Below are 24,551 nucleotides of genomic sequence, written 5' to 3' on the forward strand. Positions count from 1 at the left end.
CACGTCTCTGTGAGACTTGTTGGTGTGACCCCGCAATTTTATCATTTCATGGTGTAATGTTAAATGTCCCTATACCACTTACAAAAATGTACCCTGAGCACCACTTTTAGCCTTTTTCACTGTAAAAAGAAACGTTACAAGCGAAACCAAGGAAAAAAAAATTGTATGGAAACATGCAATGACTCTTAAATTTCATTCGTAATCAGAGCCTTCCAACAAATCTCGAGCGGTTTGTAAACGGCGCCCTAACACCTGGAGCTCTGAATGCCGTTTCGCGACCTAGCCAGGGTGTGTGGGGTTGCGGAGATCAACCACTCCCCCAATACTACCACCACTGGTTCTGTGCAGTCGTGTGTTATCGTCTCTTATGACCCGAGGTCAACGAGAACTTACACCCATATAAAAAAAGAGGTTGAGTCGTCAGATCACTCGCCTCACGTTGGGATTAGAACTCGTTTTTTTTCCTTAGTTGGCAAACGTGGCGGACGCTACTGCAAGTCTCCCCTACCCCCTCCCTCATCGTCCCAGGAGCCCAGATGTCGGCGGATGACCCCGCGCTGTGACCTCGCCTCACCGGAACACGCCATCAGCGCCACTGGCCTGGTGACAGAGACCTTGGCGCCGACAAGGCTGGCCGCGCTCCGACTGGGCCGGTCAAAAGGTTCGCCCACCCTCGGACAATACCCGGTGGAGGGGGGGGGGAGAGGGTCACTCTTGCGTGGCACTGTAGTCGTCCTCTTTCCTCTACTCGATACCGACTCGGATAATCCACAGTTCACAGGGATGGAATTCACAGTCACAACCCGAACATTTTTCTAAGGTTAGGTTAGGTTCGGTCAGAGTAATAAATAATAGTTTTTCCGGGAGGAAAGGTTACGTTAGGTTAGGTTATCGTAACTAAAATGAAAGGTTGGTTAGGTTAGGTGAGTGTTATTAAAAATACTCTTTTTGACCGTGTAATTAATCAATTCTGGCAATGTGTTTTTTTTTTCTCCCACGAGCGTTCGGCAAACTCCGGACCAGTTCGGGTGTGACTCTCATTCCTGCGTTTGCTTCCCGACCGACTCTCTAATCATAGAGTAACGAGTACAGAGAGGACACTCAAAAGTAGGAGCATGTATTTTTCGTGAAATATTCTGAAGTCTCATCAGTCAGCAATGAGGCATGCCTGCGGTGGTGACTGCTCCCCTGTGATTGGCGGCCGCCTGCAAGAGAAGTCAAGGCTTGTCTTTACGTGTTTACATCACCCTGTATGTGTGTGATTGATGTTCTAACAGTAGACATGCACCTGAAATAAAAACTTGACCAATCACGAAGCACAGACAATTTCCAGCTAGTCCCGAAATATTTTCGCGAAACATACATGGCCCTAGGAATAACCTGTGTTTAGTGAAGACATAATGCAGTCAGGGCCACCGAGAGAAACCAAGGGTTCGAGGACAAATTATTTGTTGGGCCCCACCTTATTTAATGCACAACTTTTTAAACCCCACAGTTAAAAAGAAATCTAAAGTATGTAAACGTTACCTTGACCATAACTGTAAAAATCAACTGTGCGTATCGCATTACTTAGAAGGATTCCTACTAAATCTATTGACAATGAGAAGCCTACATTTTACAGGGATGACAGATTGTTTTTCCAAAGCTAACTAAAACTAAGTGTATAAATACACGCTTAGATATGCTGGAGATTAACCATGAAGGGAAAAGGTTTAATGAACTATTGTGCTTTGTACGGGGATTGGCTAGCAATGGCAGCGATCGACGCCATGACTAACTGCTCTATCTTAAAACTATGCTAAGTTGGGCCAAGAGAAAACCGGTATAGAGCCTCGTCCTAACAATTCCGACATTTTTCGAAATTATGCGATCGCTGGTGAAAAAAAAATAGTATATATATATATATATATATATATATATATATATATATATTACGGTCATGACGTTTTTATAATATCCATCCTTTCATTTTTGTTAGAAAAACGTAACATAGCCTTAGCTAGACTCCTGGTAAAGAATAAATAACTATTATTTATTACACTTTCCGAAAATGGTAAACTTCGGAAATTTCGAGTTGTCAATGAGACATTAAAAAAAGTTTCGAGGCTGAGCACGCTGATGTTATTCGGGGACGAAGGGCTACTCACACAGGACGAACGAGGTGATCATGGAGCCGCCGGTGGCGAAGGCGGCGAGGAAGCGGAACGCCAGGAAGGCCTCGAACCACGGCACGAGGGCGGAGGCGGCGCCCGTCAGCGACTGCAGCGCCATGGCGACCACCAGAGGCTTCTTGCGCCCGAACCTGCGAACACGACCGTCATTTGTTGCACCTGCTGGCGGCCGCAAACCTACATCCAATCTATAACTGAACAAATCGATTATTTCTCTGTAACCGGTTCATATATCACAGCTAGAGTAGGATTATCGATTTCCTCTTTCCCCAGTCGTTTGAAGTAAAAGCTTCTTGTTACTCACCACGTTTCCGTTTCCGTAATGTCACCTTTTCACCAACATGGCGGTCTGTTGTTGATATCTGTATCAGGTGTTTTTGCCTGTTTTGTGATATGTTCATTGTGATCTTTGTCGTAAATTTTTTTTTGTCACTGCGTTGTTCACAAATGATTTTTAAAGGGGCGTATCCCAGGGAAGCTTCTCTAAATTTGTGTTTTCCTCATGTTTTAAAATAAATGTATAACATGTCTTTGGCAGTTATTTATAACAGGTTGTAAAATATTTAGAGGTTTTTTAAAATGTTTTTGTGAAACCTAAATGCCACTCTTTTTATGTTAATTCTTGTATGGACAAAGAACAAGTAATTGTGTGGTATACAGTTTGAAATTAAAAGTTTGTATTGTTTTAAATATATATACAATTTTATAATACTTTCGTAAATACAATCAATACACGGTTTATTGAAAGTTATCGAAAACAAAGATTTCCTAGGGTTTGAAAAAATTAAAAAAAATTGTATTAAATAATATCATAAAATAAAAGTTTTACTATAAAGGTTATAAATGGTTAGGCCTAATTCAAAATTATAAAACACACATTTACACATCTTTGTTCATGCTATGAGAAAAATATTAATTGACATTTAAGAGTCACAAAACCATCAAATGAAAATCTCTGAAGTGGTATGATCATGTATAAACTATCAACAATATTTATATTATTGATTTTACTTAAATTACTGGCAAAGATACAAAATTACATATGCGAAATAATTAAGGAAACTAGCCGCTTACATCTAGTACCAAAATCACCTGTTTTATAGCAGCCAAGAACAACCTGATAAGAACGTAGACAGTGATGACAACGATATATCGGAAATATTGATAATTTGACAACAATAGTTTAGTGCCGATTTTTTTTTGATATCCGATTAAGTATATGGAATTTGAATAAAATAACATTTTTCAAGCAAAAAAAAAAGACACACTAACTGTAAATAAATTTGGCAGAAAAAATATTAAAATATTGGACCGAAAACTTCGTAAAGAACAAATTATTACTTAAAAAGAGGGAGAAAAAGGGAGTTCCCAGTAGGGAAAATTCATAAGTTGGTAAGTTGAAGCATTGCAATGCAGTTACAGGTCTACTGTTGGGCGAGGGCAGAGGTCGATGACGTGATAGTAGAAGCGTGGACCTAAGATGATAATATTATATATTAGCTTAGATGTATCAATAACTCAATATAAAATATACTTCTATAGTAATTTTGTGATAAGTAAAGCACGGGTAGAAAGTATTGTGTATTATTATACACCTGTATATCGATAAAATCGATGTTTAATCTTAATCGATATTACTCAAGCGATAAATCGATATATCGGTATATCGAACGAGCTCACCTGTCCGCCGCGATGCCGAACAAGCAGTTCCCCGCCAGGACACCGAACATGAACACCATCTGGGCCACGTTGGAGAGCTGGTGACGACTGCACACCAGGTCCCACTGCGGAGAGGAGAGAGAAAATAAACATCTTCCGCACTCTTAACTAAAGATTCCTTAGGAAATCAGTTACCAAGAAATAAATTGTAATGCCACAAGAAAGATATCACAACTTTATAGAACACATGGCTATGGTTATTTTTACATGTATGAAATACTTTTTTTTTCCCGAGATAAACCAGAGTATTTCTTCCGAAAAATTGGCGTACAATTTTAAAATTTGAATTGAAATTTCATTCAAGCATAATTCTTTTTCAAATTATGGAAAATATAAACGAATAGCCTAATAAAAATTTTGACTTTATTTTGTATTTCTTTTGGAGGAACTGTGACAACATAAAACAATTCATAAATGCCCGTGTGAGAATCCAAACTCAGTATTATGTACTGCGAACACTAATTTGTGTTGATACAGTTTTTTTTTTTCCACGTAAATGTACAAATGCACACATATCTGTTAAATTTACGTGAAGATTTATTATCAAATTACAAAAAAAAATTTACATTCTACACAATGCTGCAATTGAATTTGTGGCGTGCCCGCCACTTGCTAAGGTTTTTTAAAACAATTTATTTCTTTTGTCGCTCTAGTTAAGGGGACAGCTGACTAAGTTCACTGCTGATGAAAATGGATACTTTTTTTTTCCATTCAAATAATTAGTGTTAACTTTATTTATCAAGCAAGGGCTGAGGTATTGCTGTCTTAATAATATTATGAAAAAATTTTCATATAATTTCTATATACTTATCTTACAAATAAGCTTGATTTTGTTTGTCTGTAAAAATCAAAATGTACCTATTAAAAAATATATATATTCCATTTGAATTTTTTTATATGTTTCTATAAAATATTGTATTATTTGTAATTAAAACAAGTTTAAAAACTACACTGATTGCTTTGTGTAAGCGTACGGAGATTAAAACGTTACAGAAAAAAATTAAACTACACAATAATAAAAATAATTTTTTTTTGAAACTTTAAACACGGGCTTCTTAGTCATATCGCCATGTTGCCATGCATTTTCATAACAAATGGGATTTAATGTTCATTCCTTAAGTATGAAATGTACATATATTTATCCACCCGTGCTAAGTCATTTAACGTATATAATCTTTAATAATAATATTTGTAACCAATACTTAGGATGGTATTCGAAGAAGTTCGGGTAAGGTAGCGAATAAGCGCTGCCTTGATGGGACACAACCTTACTCGCGGACCGTATTCCAGGTTGGGTCCAAAAGGAATCCCAGTAAGGTAACAGATAGACAGCATTTTTAATAAACGGTGCCCTGCGCGAAGCTAGAAAAAAGGTCTCAACACATTATACACATTACAGCGAACGTATCGCAAACATCGATACAACTGTTACGACAAAAATCGCACAAAAAGGGAACCACCTTTTCTAATATTCTCAAAAACTTTTTTTTAAGTTGTAATTATATCTTATTAAGAACATTAAAGTGTACAAAATATATTCCAGGATAGTTTCGTAATCATAAAGTTTCATTTGGCACACCAACACACTTGGTACGTCCCACGATGATCACATAAGTGCCTATATATACGAGTTAACGGCAACAGAAGCGGGTCAACCACCTGGACAAAATTAATAAAAAAATGTGAGCTCTACGCATGCGCAGAATGTGGGCAGCAAGTCGGCAACCGATATGACACCAAAATCCGTTCCCTAAGGATAAGGGATTGGGAGATTGGCCGTGTCCCATCGTGCAGTAGAAATACGGTCAGGATGTAGGTGTGGCTTATTCAACAACTAAACACTCATGTTTGTGTCTTGGGAATACCGACCTGAGAGCGCGGTGTTTCACATCAGAGAGTGTAGTTTTTGGGATGTGCGTGGTTTGGGGCAAAGGGAAAACTGCGAGTCTCCTAACCAGAGTGACTTCAACTGAAGAACATCCACGAGATGACCAGCGTCTCACCTCGGTGACGATGGTCTCGGTGAAGACGGAGCGGTCGTACCGCCAGCTGGTGCAGCGCTCCTCCGTGCCGTTGGGACCGCGCGCCATGCAGTGGTCGGACGAGTTGAGGTCCTGCTGGCAGCGGGCCTCGACGGGCGGCGCCAGGAACACGATCCCCAGCTGGTGCCAGGCCACGGGGAATTTGAGCAGCGCGATCCACAGGAACACCACCACCTGCCAGCGACCCACGTCGCCGATGGTCGCCTGCACGGCGTCGCTGTCCGGCTGCCCGCCCTTGGCCGGCCGGGTCCCCTGGTCTCCCGTCTCGCCCATCGCGCCTGCGGCACGCAAACACTCCTCTTCAGCTCCGGGCTCTGAAGGTGCGGAGGCGCTGAGCCGTTCAGAACACGTCTCTTCGCCTCTATGCATTAGACACCGAACTGGCATGCCTCTTTGGAATTATAAATGGTGACGCTATCGTTACATGCTATAATATTAAAGACAAGTGCACTTTCATGTACCTTTTACAACACCAGGTTTAGAATTTTTCATACCTAGAAACGTACGTGAAAACACCCGTTCATAGCCTTCTTCAATTTCCAAAAAAAAATGACACATTAAAATCGAAACCATGAAACAGAAATTTGTCTAGACCAGCGTATTGACTCTTAAATGGTACTCGTGATCGGACGCTATCAAAAAATCTTGAACTGTCTGTAAATGGCGGTTAACACTCGGAGCCCGGCGAGCAGCGACGCTCGATGGTGCTTCTGCAATAGCACAGTATCGCCTCTAGGTGCAAGGCTGTGGATTGGCGCGCAGTCTCTTCGTCGTGCACAGGGAAATTATGGGATCTGAGCGGTTTTCACTAGCAGGGTGTCCGTAAAGTCATGGTGCACTTTTTACCGGTCACAGGAAAGCAACGAAACAAGGCAGGAATGTGAAAAGTTCGCCAAATAATAGGTAAACTCTCCAAGATTGCAAACCAGGATGTTCGTGAGTTTCGGCGGACAGGCAGGGGTGCTGTCGAGACATGGCCTCCACGATCTCCGGACCTAGCGCCATTGGACTTTTACCTCTGGGCTTACTTGGAGCATCATGTGTATAGTGAACGTATCAGCGACATTTATAATTTAAAACGGGGGATCACAGACGTTAAACACCCTGTTACACCAGACGTTTAACCGTGTGTGCGAAGAACTAGAACATGTTTGTAGGGCAACATATGAAGGCCACATCGAACTGCACTGAACAGGTATGGAGAGTTTACCTTTTATTTGGCGAAGATTTTCACATTTATTGTCTTGTTTCGTTGATTTACTGTGACAGGTCGAAAGTGCAGCATGACTTTACGGACATACTTTATATAGCAAAGAAGTGAATAAAAAGTGGAATACAGGTCGCTTGAGTGTTTCCAAGAATCTGTACCGGGTGTTTCATGCCTAAACATTTATCTGAAAACACGCGTTTTAGCGGTTTTCACTCTTCTAAAAATACAGTTTAGAATTTAAATACGGGAACAGAAATACTAATACACCCTCAGCGTATTATTAAATTCCTTTCACAAACAGGCACCACTATGATAATTCTAACAGCGTTCAAATCACGTGGTTTCTTCTAAAGCGCTGCTCGCCGTGTATGTGCATAGGTGGGCGGGGCCATGAAATAGTTTGGAGCCAAATTGTAGTCTTTGGCTATCTCGCCATCTCAAGCCTCTGTGAAAAAAACCACGCGTCGTTAAAAATAAAAGCCTGACCTTACAGAACTCTTTGTTCGCCTCGTAGTGCCATAGGTTCGCGACTGTGTAGAACATCAACCTGCACCACTCCCGAGGAAGCAGCTGGCCAAAGACATGCATGCTAGTGTCGACCCCCATCCGCCATTAGCCTCGTAACTTGGCTTGCTCGTCAGGCATTACAAAACAAAACAAAACAAAAAATAATCGCTTGCATGTCTAAAGGTTACTCCCACCATTAAGAACAAATTATAGGTTATAAATTGTTTTTTACTCTACCTGAAGTAAAAGGAAAATTGTTAGGGTCTATTCTCCGGATGATTCTAGAATGGTAGGTACTTTTTTTTTTACCATCGTGAATTATAGTACATTTTTTGTAAATGTAACAGAAATATTTATGTAAAAATTATAGATATTTGTACATTTGTACATTTACATGAAAACAACTGCATCACTACAAAATCGTGTTCGCAGTAATACTGGGTTAGGATTGTTACCCGGGAATTTATGTTTTATTTTGTCCCAGTATCTCCAATAATTAGTTACTTGTAAATATTTCCTTAAATAGCTTTTCAGTATTAACTGCGCAAAAATAAAATGAAGTCCAATTATCGAGTATTTAATTATCTCTACCATGGTTTAAATATATATATATATATGTGTGTGTGTGTGTATTACACTTGAATGAAACCTCAATTAAAATATTATAATGCACCAATTTTCGAAAGAAATACTCAGTATTATCCTGAAAAAACGTATTTCATTTATGCAAATATAACAAAAGCCATGTGTTCTACAAACTAAAATATCCTGGTTGTAGTATTACAAACTATTTATTGGCAACGGGTTTCCAAAATGAATCTTTTGTAAAAGTACAAAAATTTTTTTATGTGTTTGTTAGGTCTTTATATCTTCGATAATCCTGCGTGTTAACTGCGAAAGTCTAAATGTTTATTTTTTTCTAATGCGCCAATTCACGTTGGCGTTGCAGTGTGTTGGTGAAAAGTAGAACGTGGCACACAAATTACTCACTGTAATGAATGGACGACACGCCAATTAACCTAGTCCTATAGCTGCAACGCCCTAAGGCACAGTCAAGCACGCACATAATGGAGTTAACTCAATTTCGTTCAACTCGTGTTTGGGAGTTTCGTCGAAAAGTGAGAACATTCTGCCGGGTGGTTTCATGGCGCAGAACTTGTGGAATTATTCACCTCTGTGGAATTAGCACTACACGCCTTTCCTGACCCCTGTTTCATCCATTAGAGTGAGATATTAGAGTGGTTAAAGTATTGCTCTATTTAATCCCTAAAAGCACAGCGTTCCTAAATAATCGCATTTCAAAATTTAAATTTTCTAAGCAAGAGAAAACAATTTGTAACCTTCAACGTATCATATGGAAGTGTTCACAAAACAAAAAAGTTTTAGCAAGCCTTGTCTGAACGCCTACTCCCGGAGCAGAATGTAGCGAGTAGCCAAGACTATTTGCTAATCGCCGACTACCTGTGTTAAGAAGACGCTTGAGCAAACAGCGCCGCTCATCTCATCGTCAGAAGCCAGGAAACGCGCACTTACGCACTTACGGGCGCAGTCTGGCTGGAGCCTTCTCGCGTGTTTCAAGATACAGAATCGTGGGGAGGACTAAGGGCCACACTAACTGGCGCGCCAGATGCCGCATGACCTCTACGTGCAATGCACTGCATCTAGTCAACACGCCAGTCTTGTAAGGAACTACGAACAAAGACTCCACCATTACGGCATGGTACGTCGACTATCGAACTATTCGAATTGCGGAGCGAAAGGTTAAAACATATCATGAAACGTCTCCGATAAAAATTAAATCCGACTTGAAAAAACAAAATCCCTGCTCAGATCTGGTTTTTGACAAGGAATTTTATTAAAATACTGCCCACCTTGTTAAAATTCATTAAAAAACTTAATTCTATATAATTTTAACACACGTTAGATGACTATAAATAATTAAGAATTAAAGGTTAGCTGTACTATTATAAAATTTTATTATTTATTACTTATTGGAATTCATAGAAATTCATTTACCAAGAAACGTAATTAATTCTATATTACTTTAAGTAAAAATAGAAGGTATAGGCCTACATAGGATGAAATAATCAATCCAATGGACTGAGCTATGTATTTAATAATACTATAGCAATGCAATAAAAAATTGAATGTTTTTGTATAAATTTGCTTAAAGAACAATTTATTATCCAGTAAACTGTAATTTAAAAAAAATAAATGAAAATAAATTTCCACTGCCGTGTTTTAAAACACAGGCCTTAAGCTTATTAATCGCGCAGTATAATCACTGATCTACGAAGCCTATGATGATAAAATGAATTATAATTGTTGTAATACCAGTAACCATTAGTTTTTTAAAACTTGAAGTTACTCTTTGATATGAATAGTTTAGTCTATATTCCAGGGTAGTTCCACTATCATAGAGTTTAAGTTTGCACACCAACACGTTTGGTATTTTCCTCAATTTTTATAAAACTGACTATGTATGAGTTTATGTTCATACACGTGGGGTCCGCCGAATTCCTGTGAAAATTTCGTTGAATAGTGCGCGCACATCGCAACAATTCAATCTCATTATTTCTTCATAACGCGCCTTAAGAAGTATACCTCAAAAAATATTAAAAGGGTGAAGCCGAATCTTAAGTGCAAAGTTGATATAAATATACGTTTCAGCTACAATCGGCAAATGGACACAAAGTCTGAATGAGAATGTTTCACGCTGGTCACAGAGGTCTGAAGGCGTACGCACCTTAATTGCGACAGGTTAGCCTAATTAGCCACCCACTCGCGTAGCGGGAAGTGTCCGTCCTTGAACTTCACAGTCTCGCTGCAGCGGTGCCAATTACGAAGGACACGCGGGTTGAATTGTGATGAATGCCTACGCGTCGTGAATTGACGACGTGGCTGTGTTGCTTTGTACCGCCACGGAATGAATTTTACACTGGTTTCTAACAACTTACGGCGACCAGGGACCAGAGGCAGGTGGCATGAATATAAAACGAATTAGGATTGTACTCCCAATATCTGTTTTACCATTGGTTCTCCAAATTTCTCCAGGAAAATAATGGCATGGTTATTAAAAAAAGGTTATGGCTGATTTCAGTCTATTTCCTTCACATGTGTTTTATGTTTTAGTTTGTAATTAACTCTCAAAAAAAAAATAATCCCACAATATCCCATAATATTAAGCACGCAAAACCAAACCCGGGACTTTTGAACCACGGTTCAGTATCAAATTGTTTTGTACTTTTTACAAGGAAAATCCTTGGAAACTCAGTTGCCAACAATATCACTTGTAAAACTGCAAGGCACAGCTTTGTAAACTTTTCTGCCTGACAATTTTACAAGTAATAACGTTGGCAATTGAGTATCCAAGGACTATCCTTGTAAAAGTACAAAAAAAAAAAATTAAGTGAAACAGTAAAGTCCTCGGTAGCCAATGTCCGCAAAGCTCTATGTTCATGTAATGAGGGAAGTTGAATTGGTTCTGTTCTGACTAGACGGAGCCGAGACGACTCAAACAGATCTGGAGACAACATCCCGGTGATCTCGTCATATTAAGCTTTGTATTGCTTAACCACGCGACGCGACGTAGTATTCTTGATGACTTTGTTAAAACTTGCTTCTCCTCCAGTGACTCATGAACCGAAAAATACGGTGATCACTTTCAACATTTGCACACAGTGCGTTACAATGATCAACAGTCTTGGTTTAAATTTATTTTGTGTTCTGTTACATATGATGTCATTCATTTTACCCGGAAGGAAGCGAGGATAACAGATTATTTTACTCGCATACCTGGGTTCTCTGATCGCAGCTCGGAACAACCCTCATGATGTCACGTGTTAAGGGGCCCGCCTCGTCAGGGGTGTATGTGTGTTAGTGAGGCGGGATGGTAAGCGCGACGCTCGTTGGTGCTTCTAGCGCGGTAAGTATAGCCTCTAAGCGCAAAGCTCTGAACTGACGGGCAGTCTTCTCGTCGTCACAGGATAACTGTGAAATTCGAGCGGTAACCGTAACATAATATGGCCGAGAAATGAAGATAAATGTGTAATGCAAGTCCCTTAAGTGCTTTCAAGAATCTGTATTAGTTGTTTTACGCCTAAAAATTACGCCTTTTAGCTATTTTAACTCTTCTAAATATACAGTTTAAAGACTTAATCCGAAATCAAAAGTTCTTTTCGGCCCTCAGCGAACTCTTAAAATGCTTTTCGTAAACAGACTCCACTCAGATATCTTGAGTAGTTTTGAAATCGCGTTTGTTTTTCCTGAAGCTCTGCACACCGTGTGTGTGCCCGGGTGGGCGGAACCCTTAACGTACGCTGCATTAGCAACAAAAGGGGGCGTGATAATACGCTACGGGAAGTTTATTTGTTTTTCGAACTAAGGCCATCCGCTCGGAACTCGAGGACTCTACTCCCCGCAGGGCAAAAAAAAACAATTCGCGTGTCTTCGGGAGTCACGCTAGTGTCGGGACGCTGAGTCATTCTGTCCCTCTCGTCACGGCAGCCTCGGTGGGAGCTCCAGGTGTTGAAACAATGGGCTCTTTCTCACGGGAGCCCAACCGTCGACGACTCAGGAGCACGCCGCGAGGCACTGCCCGCGTCCAGTGGCGTAGCCAGGATTTGTGTATGGGGGGGGGGGGGGGTTAAGAAGCATGGTTTTCCCCCCCCCCTTAATAAAGCGGGGGTTCACCCCCGGAAAAAAATGTGGATTTTAAGGTGTAAAATAGTGCTATTTTAGCAGTTTTCGATACTTAACTTTAAATATTGTAATGGTAAAAATTTTATTAATTTTTTCATAAAAAAATTGTTTGAGTGATGAAGTAAGAAATTAATTCAAGATATTTTTATCAATCCAAGGTCCTCGTTTATGATCATAATTCATGCTCGAAGCTCGACAGTACAAAAAAAAAAAAAGGAATAAAAAGGGTTGGGTTTCGGCAGAACTGATCTATTCCTGGAAACAATTAGCTTTAGCTTGAAGAGTTACATGACACCAAGTCGTTGTCTCAATTCTATACATACACAGCGATCCTTACACTTTTGGAAGCCCAGTGAACACCTGCTTATAATTACCGCGCTGGTTAAATACAGTAGGTGTAAGATATTTGAAAACTTGGGACCCATCACGGCGTCACAACCTTATAGCTTCTGCTCGCGACAGGGGTAGGGGAAGGGAAGGAGAATCGGTAGGGCTCGCTTACTCTTCCCCTCCAGTGCAGTGGCCGGTGATAGCAGTAAGACACCCAGGCTTTTAGCTAACCTGCTTTCAGTTAAGAAAAAATAATTTTGGCTAAGTGGGGGGGGGGGGGAATTAGAACACCTAACCCCCCCCCCCTTGGCTACGCCCCTGCCCATGGCCTCACCACCACTGGTCCACAGAAAAACTTCAAACACTTTCTTTAAAAAAATACACTGCAATTCACAACCCGCACTCTTGGAAATTTTCATCTAAAACGTACGAAGAACGCTGTTTACAACTATTCAGGTATCTTCGTTAATTTACTGTTATCTTCGTAAGTTTACGGGTTTTTTGAGTTCACTTACTTTTCATGTGAGTCAAAAATAATAATATAATTATACTGACATTAAAAATTGCTGGTTATGAGTTTTACAATAATTTAAAATAAAAATTTCATCAGATCTTGACAACCAAACAATATGATCAACTATCGAATGGAATCAGTACAGATCAAAATTAAAACATCTGTGAACAAATTTCTAACAATTGGCAACATCTGTATCTCTTGTCAAACAAACTGACTTATATATGCTACATATTTTGAAGCTCTAGAAGACAAATTTATAGTATCTCCAGAGGATAAATTAATACTTGGTAACTTAAATGTGCCTGGTGTGGATTTGACCAACAATCCTACTTTTAACATATCTCATGTCTATATTAAATCTGAAGCATGATTTGTTTTACCATTGGTCTGAGCTTATTTCACAATGTGGCGTAATAAAAACAACTATATCCTAGTCTTGATATTGGAGTCTACCGCAAAAACCTTTTTTATTTTGTGCGTGTGTTAACCTTTTTTACAACTAAACACAGAACTATTAAGCCGGAAGTCGACGTAGTTTCTACGAGATTATCTGAGGTTACAAAGAACGCTTTTTTTTACTTCAGGGTTATTATTCTTTGGAAAATCCGTAAATTTATTGTAATTTCTAACACTATGGGAAAACAACTTCATTCGTGGATTACTTATTTAATAGTCGGCGTTTCATTTATAGTGCAGAAAATTTTGCTCATCATCGCTCACAATATTAAATTAATGTGTGGTTATGCAGTTATGAAATGGGGAAAAAAAAAAACTAATATCTACTCACTTTAATCGCTATGAAACGTCATTACTCACTAACAGCAAACGACACCTTTGCCTTTTATGTCAGAGCTTAATTTGAAAGGAGAATTACACACAAAACCAGCCGGAAGCTTAAATAATGGTGGTTCGTAAGAACACATGTGTGTTTGAAGGCGCAACACTGCGAATCTCAGTTGCTCGCCGTACAAAGGATCACCTCCCGGTCTGGGTTCAAGGACAGAAGGTCTTCATTCCGTGTAATTGCAAGTGCTGTTTGTGTGATCGTATCGCTGGCTGAAGTGATGCCTCTGGGGGGACGCTGTAGCAGCAGATGTTGTCTACACAAGTACCATCTCGTGGTAACACGGGCCGAGGCCTCGAGCTCGCGTTGCTGCAGGCACTCAGTGTTCTCTCTGGGTGCTCCCGTGTCTTCCGCCAAGGCGTTCCGTCGGCGCTCCATCCCATCATCTGATCTCTGTGTCGACGTATTCGCTCCTTTATTCATCCGTTATCTAAATCATAATACATTTCTCAATACGTCGTTCCATTAATTAATTCACGGATACATTCCTTAATTCAACCATACAATCCTCTAAGTCACCCTCAAATTCTTCGCTTTATCCATCGATTATTTAATGGATTTTAAATGTGTCATTCATCATTCATCATTCTTTTTTTTCAACTCGTGTCTTCACAAGGTTAGAAATTACAGTAAAATTTACGGACTTGTCAACGAAGAATTTAAACTGAAATAAACGAGGAGTTCTTCCTGATTTTAAATAACCGTATCGTTGTAGAAACTGCGCCGTAATTTAGACTCCCGGGTTTCATGTTTCGTTCTAAACAAGGGTAAAAACACGCGTGAACAAATGTACATAGAGTGTATCTTCTGTAGACTTTAAACGTTTAGGCTGATATACCAAGATTATAATTTTTTTTTTTTTATGATTCATGCTGAAACTTAGTACCTGTGGGTTTACGAAGGTAACGTCAAGCGCGGCTCCAGAAGGGGGGCGGTGGGGGCGATAGCCCCTCCTGAGATCAATTTTATTGATTAGTGTATATTTATGTTTACTTAAATTTTTAATTTCATATGTTAAACTTTTATTTCATCAAAAGTTGCATGGAGCTACTGAGGTTCTGTATTTGAAACCTGTAATTTGTAAATAATATTCCAAGGCCAATATCTGACCAATTTTTTTTTGCAACTACGACTTTTCTTTCTGCGATAGCCCCTCCCGAAAAGTCATCCTGAAGCCGCCATTGGGTAACGGTAAGTTAACGAAGATCCCTGGATAATATAAACCTGGTGTTCTTATTTATATATTTATTTATTTATCGTCTTTATTGGTGGCGAAGTTAAGGCGGTACGCCTTCTCTTACACTTAACCACTTTTCTGCAATTACATCAAAGAGTTGAATATTAAAAACTAAGCACGATATAGACTAAATATTAAGAGAACAAATTAAAATTTTAATTTAATGTTCAAATATTAACTATTGCAAAAGATTCAACCATAACCAATTTAAATATAATTAAAAACTAAGCATAGACATTCATACAAAGGAAAGTAATTAAACATACAGCAAATAGTATCAAAACCGAAAAGAAAAAAAAAATAGGTGCTACTACATTAAAACCAGTCACTCGCGCATTCACACACACAATCAAGCAGTAGGGTAGCAGCGAAGTGGTCATGGTAAGCAGTTGTTGGTAAGATAAAAGGTGGAAAATTTTGGGACGGTGCAGTTGCTCGACCCTGCACTGGTTCCAGCTGGGTGCCCCCCCCCCCCCTCCTCGGAGGGACGGCCGCTGCATGAGCGAGCCGGCAGGGCGGCATTCCGAGACCCGGTGGTCGGGTAGGTCGGCGGCTGCAGCCCTGGGGCGCCCCCGTCGCGCGACGGCTTTCTCCCCGCCGACGGGGCGCGGCGCAACTCCGCGCGCGGCCTTGGGCCGGCGGCCTCTCCCCGCGCCTTGCAGGCTCAGACTTGCTGCTCCATCAGTAGCGACCAGTGGCGGATCCAGGATTTCGGTTTGGGAGGGGCTCGACCCAACCTTTGAATATATATACTGTATAGAAGTCGCGAGTGGATAGGATTTACTCTACGTTTTTTCAGAAGCGTATGATGAGCAGCTTGGGAACTTCACCGCTGCAGTGCGCTGCCGTAACGCCCTGTATCGTCTTAGGGCGCGGTTACACGGGAGTCTGAACTACTTCAGGTGAACATGTTCAGCTGTTGAGTGCGGTTACACACAGTCTGAACATGTTTCGTTCGAGGCCATTTCCCATTTAACTTAAACAGGTTGGCAAAGTAGTTCAGATCGACATATCTTCTACATTAGCCTCTGATTGACTGTTTAGAATATAAACAGTCCTTTGCAGAAATCCAAGATGGAAAGTATCCTGGCACAAGTAGAGTAATATTTTACCGAATGCAACAAAAAAAAAACAGGTAATTATACTACTTTTTTTAAAATTGATCCTGACATTAATTATCTTAAAACTGAGATAGGTACTCTCGCTCAAAAATAATAAAAAATAAGTTTAAAAAAATTTACTGTGTATGTTGTTTAAATTCCCGATTTGTAAAAAAAATATTGAGTAATATGAAAACACATTAAATTTCTGCTGATAATACTGTATAAACAAGTGAGAAAATCCCGCGTTTTCTGGATACAAAATAGAGAAGATCAACAACAGTCATTCGTTGACAGTAGACAATCGGTTTTAGAGCTGAACACACTTTTCAGCAACTACCGTGTAACCGTACACTTTCGCGTTTGTAAACGTGTTTACTTAAACATGTTCACCTGAAGTAGTTCAGGGTCCCGTGTAACCGCGCCCTTAGTTGTTATTTACACGTTAGAGCGCAGCGCTGTCGCCCGCTGTCATTCCCCCCGCACCCCCCCTCCATCATTCACTGCAGCTCAAGGTCGTTCCACGGGAGGGGGAAGGGGTGTTTGAAGAGTTCCACACTTGTCCGCTAGGGACCACCACAAGTCGATGCCCTGGAGACGGTGGCGATTGCGGCGGTGAATTAACCAACTACCTCAAAACCGTATTAGAAATTTTAACCTGGGCTGGCGACTTCTATACAGTATATATATATTCAAAGACCCAACTGAGGCTAGGCTTTATCAAGGCAAACACTAAAACAATAGTGGGCCCAGATGCTTTTGGAGGGGGCTTGAGCCCCTTAATCCCCCCCCCCCCCCTTCTGGATCCGCTACTGGTAGAGACCCGAAAAATTCGCGGGTTCATTACGCGTTACGCTAAAATTTAAATAACCGTACCTTAGTGCTGCTTCTGTCATTGGTTCACTGTTAATCTGGAGGACTGAGGGCCAATTTAGAGACCCTCACTCATAGAAGTGTCGAATCACAGGCCACCCAGTCGAGACGACTCACAAGTCAGCAGCCAGTGAACAGTTGACATCTGCCCGAGTGTGTAGAGGATATTGGAGTCTATCCTGGAGGTCATTGAACCAGCGAATTTTCCGGGTCTTTATTAATCAGTAGGGGCAGGCCTTTTTTTTTTTTCGCGAAAAGATCTAAACACTTTATTAGACTGCAAGCAAGGTATACCCGCACCTGTGGTTTCTTCCTTGTGATTGGCGGCCGTCTGCGAGGGAAGTCGTTGACTTATTTGACCGAGCCACTCAGGACGCGTTTACTTCCGCACTGAATCACTGTGGTCGGTGTTACAATTGATATGTACCTAAGAGAAACTCACCCAATCACGAAACACAGACGATGCAATAGTGTTTTTAACTTCCATCTAGTCTCGAAATCTTTTCGCGAAATCTGCATGCCCCTATTAATCAGGCAATACCGCCGCAGGGCGAGCTGCAACTGTACTGTCATCACAGCCACATGCGGGCCTCGAGGTCCGAGTGCAAGATCCGGGCATCGAACCGCGGGCCCGCGTAGAGTTCCAGGCCGCGGATTGCCGCCCAACTACCTCTAGTTGAGAAAATATGTATTAGGTTTTAATGGTGATGTAGATTACGGTTGTTTGGTGGCCCTGAGGTGTTGTGTATGAGTTGGGTGGTTTGGCGGGGTTGCAGTCAGGACTCGAACCCGTGCTGTGCTGAGGGCGATTTCAGGAGCATGGGAGTCCCGCAGTCACTGTTTAATGGCTCCGCCCACCCGCGATTTCAAAGCTACACAAGATATCCGAGTGGGGTCTGCTTACGAAAAGCATTTTTAAGAGTTTGCTGAGGGCCGAAAAGTACTTTTTATTTCGGATAGAAGTTTTTAAACTGTGTTTTTAGAAGGAGTTAAAATGGCCAAAACGCATGTTTTCAGAGTAATTTTTAGGCGTAAAACAGGACGCGTTTGCTTCCGCACTGGATGGCTGTGATTGGTGTGCTGACATTGGATACGCAGCTCACCACTAAACACAGAAAATGATACACAGTTTTAATATACATCTGGTCCGAAAATCTTTTTTTTTTCGCAAAAATTACATGGCTGTAGCCATTACATTGTAAAAAAAAAAATTACATTGTAGCCTGTCTTCAACAACAAACATTCGGTAGTGGAGAATCAGAGCCTTTAATTCCCGCTGCCGAACTGGTTGAAAATTACGGTTTCCTTTACGTTTTGTCTGTAATTAACTCGCTGAAATTACCCAGCGTGCCGCGCGGCGCGACGCGAAAACGGCGCGAGAGGAAAGCTGTGCGGTTTCACGCGCTGCTGACTGGCAGAGGACTTCAGAACTGCTCATTTCCCACACGGACAGGAAGCTGTGAAGGTTCGGAGAGACAGCCTCGTCCACAATCGTGGGGGCCAACTTAAAAAATAAAAATAAAACACACGGCCACGATAATTGCGGACGTGAATTTCGCCTCGCACACTCCCGCAGACGAATTGGAAGTATGCCGCAAGGAACGTTTTTTTTACTCGACAAATCTAACCACTTTTTATAGCGGGCTCATCTCCCGAGGCAGTAGACCGTTTCCACAACACTTTCTCGACTAGAATGACTCTTAGGCTCGTATTTTTTAACGCATAATAAAAGTCAAGGAGCAGATTTGCCTTGAAACTGACATCACTGTTGAATTTTCCCCTTAAAATTAAAAAAAATAAAATAAACAAGTTAGTTAATTTAAGGATGTTTTTGTACATTACCAGGTATATAATGAGTTAGCTAACGTATTTTAATCTTGAACTGACAAGCTTGAACATAAAGTTTTTATCATTCAAAATATACGTAAAAGGTCTACATGGAAATAATGATATTATCTAATAATAATTATCTATTATAAAATCTTTGTTAATGCAAAAAAGTATGCAGGTGCTTTGGTGTGAAAGAGGAAACATTAACTTCAAGCTTTATTTTGTTTGAAGCAGGTAACCCCTAGGAAAGACGTGACGGACGCACCAAACGGTAGCGCGTTACGAATTCAAAACAACGCCATCTATTACGAAATTATGAACTAAACTGTTACTACCGCTGTTTGTTCGCTCTTCGAAAATCTAGACAGTCACTCGCTAGGATGTACAGTGCCACCAAGAAGTGAAAAAAAAAAAAAATATATTCGCACTTGATTCTCTTTTTTCTCTTCTCGATTTTTTTTTCTCTTTCTTAGAAATTTGACTGTCGGCTTGTAGAGTCACATCTTGATGTTTGTCATGTTCTCTTCTCCAGCTTGGCAGCTAATGGCACTTGAATTTTACACAAAGGATTTCTCAACACATTAAAGCATAAACAAATATTTTTTTCAATGCTTTTTTTTCCACAAGCGCTTGAACTAAGATTACACAGAAATATAAATATTTTGCGCGACGATTATTATTCAACAACAGTTCTCAGTTTTACTTAAATTACGCTTTTTATTCCAAAGAAATTATTAAGCAATGAAGAAACCATGAGATTTCTTTTTCCAAGAGACTCACGTAACAAAACAAACAAAAAAAATCCTGCTGTGTACGTTTAGCTCACAGTATGAAACCTGTTACATCATGTTTTCAAAACAGTACGGGCGAAAGGTAGACACGAACCTTTTTGGGCATAATTATACGTGGTAGTCGGGTTTCAATTTGGAAACTTTTCATAGAAAACAAATATTTTTTTTACAAAGTTCGTAATATTTAATCATTTAAATAAAACTGGCAGTTGTTACACTGTTTGTGATCACTTTTATCGCATACTTCGGGGACTGAGTCGCCGTGGTTTTGCGGCGAAGAACCGTCCCTACGTACACCCGGAGGGGTCGTTACCACAACGCCGAAATACCATAACGCCGAATGTCAAAATTGACCACAACGCCGACAGTTAGAAAACTGCTGTGTGCCACAACGCCGAAATAACAACTGAATGAATTTGTGTGTGTGTTTCTTAAATGTACGTTAACGCCGAAATACCACAATCAAACCTAACCTTACCTAACCTGACCTAACCTAGCGTAATATAACCTAACCTAACTTAACCTAGCCTATCCTAGCCTAGCCTAACCTAACCTAGTCTAACCTAACCTAACCTTTGTGGCAGTCCTGCAATGACATTTTTCGGCGTTAGTGTACTTCGGCGTTGTGGTATTTCGGCGTTGTGGAGTGATATTTCTGGAAAGCAAGGCGAGAAGCGGGATCGTGGTGGCCGTGAACCGGGGTGGAATTGCTTCACCGTCGAGCCGCTGCTTCCCCGACCTCTGACCAGCCACTCTCGCTCGACCCCGAGTCGGCGACCGTCCGGCGACGGCGCTTCTGATGCTGGTCGCGGCGCCTCGCCGAGGGCAGTCGCCATTGTCCGGCCCCAGGCGAGGTGGGGTCAAGGTCCGGCACGCCGCCAGGACAGTCCAGGGGAAGGGGACGCCCCCAGCGGTCTGGCTGATTTCAGAGATCCGTTCACCTTGCCACGCTGTTAGAAACCCCCACCTTCAACTTTACGAAGATAACAGTTTACAAATTACCCAGGGATCTCTTCGTTAATTTACCGCCATCATCTTCGTAAATTCACAGGTACTAACTTCACTTATTTTTGAGCATGAATCCAAAATAATAATCTTTGTATACTATTAAACAATCAATAACTTGTTAAGACTACTGAAAAAAAAAAAACTTTTTTTCTACGTCTACTTTTACCCTAAAAGAACATAGGTAACTGAAAATACGGTTTAGTTTCTAAAAAACGGGCGAATTCTTCGTTGAAAAGTCCGTACATTTACTGTGATTTCTGACAGTGTAGTAGGACGAAAATTTCAATTCTATTTCTAGTGACTGGAAAAATTAGCTGTTTCAATGACCTCTAAGATAACAACTCCACTATCCTCATAGGCTAATGACGTGTGCCACCTGCGCAGCTAGAAATTGTAGTATATTCACTGGCTTTTTAACGAATAATTTAACTAAAGTAAACAGAGTGTTATTCGTGATTGCTGATAACTAGAGACATGCAAAATTCGCGGTTTCGATGGCCTTCGGGATAGACTGCACATATCCTTGTACACTCTGGCAAATAACGCAAGTTCATTGCCTGCCGACTTGTAAGTCGTCTCAGCTGGTTTGTCTGTGATTAGATCCTTCTTTGGTTGAGGGTTTATAACTGGTTGAGATTCGTCCAGATGAACAGTAAGCCAATAGCAAAATTATCTAAGAGGTATATGTGTTTGAATTCTAGCCTATCACCGAATGAATCCGCGAATTTTACAGGTCTCTACTGATAACTGAATCCTCGTAGAAACTGCGTACGTACACTACGGTTTACAAACCGGATGGCCCCAGTAAACAAAACAGTCGATTACCAGCCGTTGTGTTAAGCAGAGTCCGCTAAGAGGTAATAACTGGCGGACGTCAGAACTCGCTGCTGCACTTGTAAACAACGCTGCTTGCTGGCGGTGCCTCAAGAGCCGCTAATTGCGTCGCTTAATCATGCAAACTGAGAGCAAATTGAACTTTCATATGCGCATCTTACTACTCGCGGTTTCCCGGGGAAAACCCATCATGTTATAACGCCATAATACATCTGTGCTTCAGAAACAAGCAGTCCTAAGTTACTGCAGGCCAACAAAAAAAAATGATAGTAAAATAATTTATCTTTCGATTATTATTATATTATATTATACTTGCGTGTTTGACCGGCAAGAAGGAATTTACGACTGTTAAATTCCGAAAGAGGGACTTTTTCCAACATACACAAATACGTAACAATTGCATAACAAGAGCATAACAACCTTTTTCTGGCTAGGCTAAGGCTTTGAGCGTGGGCCTTTACAACGCTCGCCAAATGACGTAAAACAATTTATTTTGTAAAAGTGTTTCGATGTCATGGCTTGATAGATAACATTCTGCAAGAAAACCAAAATAACTAAATTCGGAGAATTAGGTGTTTTTTTATGTATTTCCACTTATTTCCCCCCCCCCCCCCCAAAAAAAGGAAATAAAGTATAAAATAATAATAAAGGGCATGCATTTTAAGCGAAAAGATTACGAGACTAGTTGAAATTAAAAAAAAACAGTAGCATTGTCTGTGTTTCGTGTTTGAGCGTGTTTCTTTCAGTCACGTATCTAATCTCAGCACACACCAATCACAGCAGTTCAGTGCGGAAGCAAACGCGTCCCGAGTGGCTCAGTAAAATAAGGCAACGACTGTTCTCTCAGACGGCCGCCAATCACAAGGAAGAAACCGCTGTTACAATCTAATGGGCAATCAGATTTTTTTTTTTTCGCGAAAAATACCTGCCCCTAATAATTATAAATGAATCCTCAATGACACAGCTAGCCTCTGACAGGCGTACGGATTCAGAGGCGCCAAACAGGGGTGCACGACCCGGGTTGACCCACAGCCTGCGGCGTTGCCGCACTTCCAGTTGGGCGGGTGCGACGTTGCCGCACTTTCGGTCGGGCAGGAGCGACGTTGCCGCCCTTCCAGTCGGGTAGGCGCGACGTTGCCGCACACTCGGTCGGGTAGGCGCGACGTTGCCGCACTTTCGGTCGGGTAGGCGCGACGTTGCCGCACTTTCGGTCGGGCAGGCGCGACGTTGCCGTACTTTCGCTCGGGCAGGCGCGACGTTGCCACCCTTCCAGTCGGGCAGGCGCGACGTTGCCGCACTTTAGGTCAGGCAGGCGCGACGTTGCCGCCCTTCCAGTCGGGCAGGCGCGACGTTGCCGCACTTTCGGTCAGGCAGGCGCAACGTTGCCGCCCTTCCAGTCGGGCAGGCGCGACGTTGCCGTACTTTCAGTCAGGCAGGAGTGGCGTTGCCGCCCTTCCAGTCGGTAGGCGCGACGTTGCCGCACTTTCGGTTGGGTAGGCGCAACGTTGCCGCACTTTCGGTCGGGCAGGCGCGAAGTTGCCGCACTTTCGGTCGGGCAGGCACGACGTTGCCGTACTTTCGCTCGGGCAGAATTGGCGGTGGCATCAGACCCACCCAGCCCGGGGTGTACGGTCACAGAAAGCAGCTCAGTTTTTTGTTTCTCTTCCACTTCCTCTAAACGCACACTTAATTATTGTGTATACCTAGGGCTATGTATTTTTTCGCGAAAATATCTTAACGTTAATTAGGTATACTTACCCCAGCGTTTTCTTCCTTGTTATTGGTGACCATGTGCAAAATAAACCAAAAAACAATCGCCTTATTTTACTTGGACGTTCAGGACGTGTTTGCGTTTACTATAAATGACTCTGATTCGTGAACCAACAGTAAAACTGTACCTGAAAGAAATTCAACCAATCACAAAACACAGACGGTGCTACAGTGTTTTAACTCTCATCCTGTCTCGGCATATTTTCGCGAAAAATACATGCCCCTGTGTATACCTAGTCTGTGACGTGTAACACACTCAAATGTCACAGTTTTCAAACGTAGTACCGATGGTCTACGCATTGTTCTGCCACCGTTGTTCTTTTAATAGTGTTTGCGAACAAACATCTCGTGTGTTGCTTTGAAAGTGACATTTGGGAAGTTAATAACAATGATACTGCTTTTGAGGGCATGAAGACGGCTGCTAGAAGGCATTCCGTACCTTCAAAGTTCCGGCTATCATTTCTAGATGTGTCAAACGTGAGTTATTCACGTTGTTTTCTTGTGTAAGCATTCACTCCACACACTTGTGCTTAATTAGTCGGTGTCTATTTTCCATTGGCTACTACCACATTTCACCATCCAAACGGATTGCATGTAATCGGGTCATTTGAAGTTTTTTAAATTTTTAATCTTGTCTTTGGGGGCAGGTAAAAAAAAAAAAAATATGGTCCAATGAGGACGCAGGTGAAGTGTTTAACGCTATACAGATCAGCTTCTCTCCAAATAAAAACGCGAAATTTTTAGGTATCTATCTATATGAGCTGAATTCCATTGTACAATATTGGCATAGACAATTTACTAACCAGTTTGAGCACAGCAGTGGGAATTACAGGAATCATTTACGAATTAACAAAGATGTTTTCCTGAAATATTGGTTTGTCTTTTGGGTGGGGAGAGAGGAGGTAGCATAGACGGATTCAACTTCAATACTTACTAATGGAAGTGTCCCACTATTCATATACAAGGAAATAAAATTTTTATCTTAGATTTAATTTTTCTTATTTTGAACTAAAACTAGTCTATATGTTTTTAAAAATTTCGGCAGAACATAATTTTAGAAAATTTAT

At 41.2% G+C, this 24,551-nt stretch overlaps 1 protein-coding gene across 3 annotated transcripts in view; it reads right to left on the reverse strand.

Moving 5' to 3' along the window:
• The window catches only part of LOC134532690 (organic cation transporter protein-like), a 40,161-nt gene that overhangs the window by 11,880 nt on the left and 3,730 nt on the right, over positions 1 to 24,551 (reverse strand). For all 3 annotated transcript variants that reach the window (XM_063369398.1, XM_063369397.1, XM_063369396.1), the window contains exons 2-4: positions 5,894 to 6,210; positions 3,852 to 3,955; positions 2,148 to 2,302 (exon numbers count right to left, since the gene is read on the reverse strand). In XM_063369398.1, coding sequence (XP_063225468.1) covers positions 2,148 to 2,302; positions 3,852 to 3,955; positions 5,894 to 6,205 — 571 coding nt within the window. In that variant the 5' untranslated portion in view covers positions 6,206 to 6,210. The remainder of the gene's footprint in view (positions 1 to 2,147; positions 2,303 to 3,851; positions 3,956 to 5,893; positions 6,211 to 24,551) is intronic.

Source organism: Bacillus rossius, chromosome 6 (genome assembly GCF_032445375.1).
Source record: "Bacillus rossius redtenbacheri isolate Brsri chromosome 6, Brsri_v3, whole genome shotgun sequence".
NCBI lineage: Eukaryota > Metazoa > Arthropoda > Insecta > Phasmatodea > Bacillidae > Bacillus > Bacillus rossius.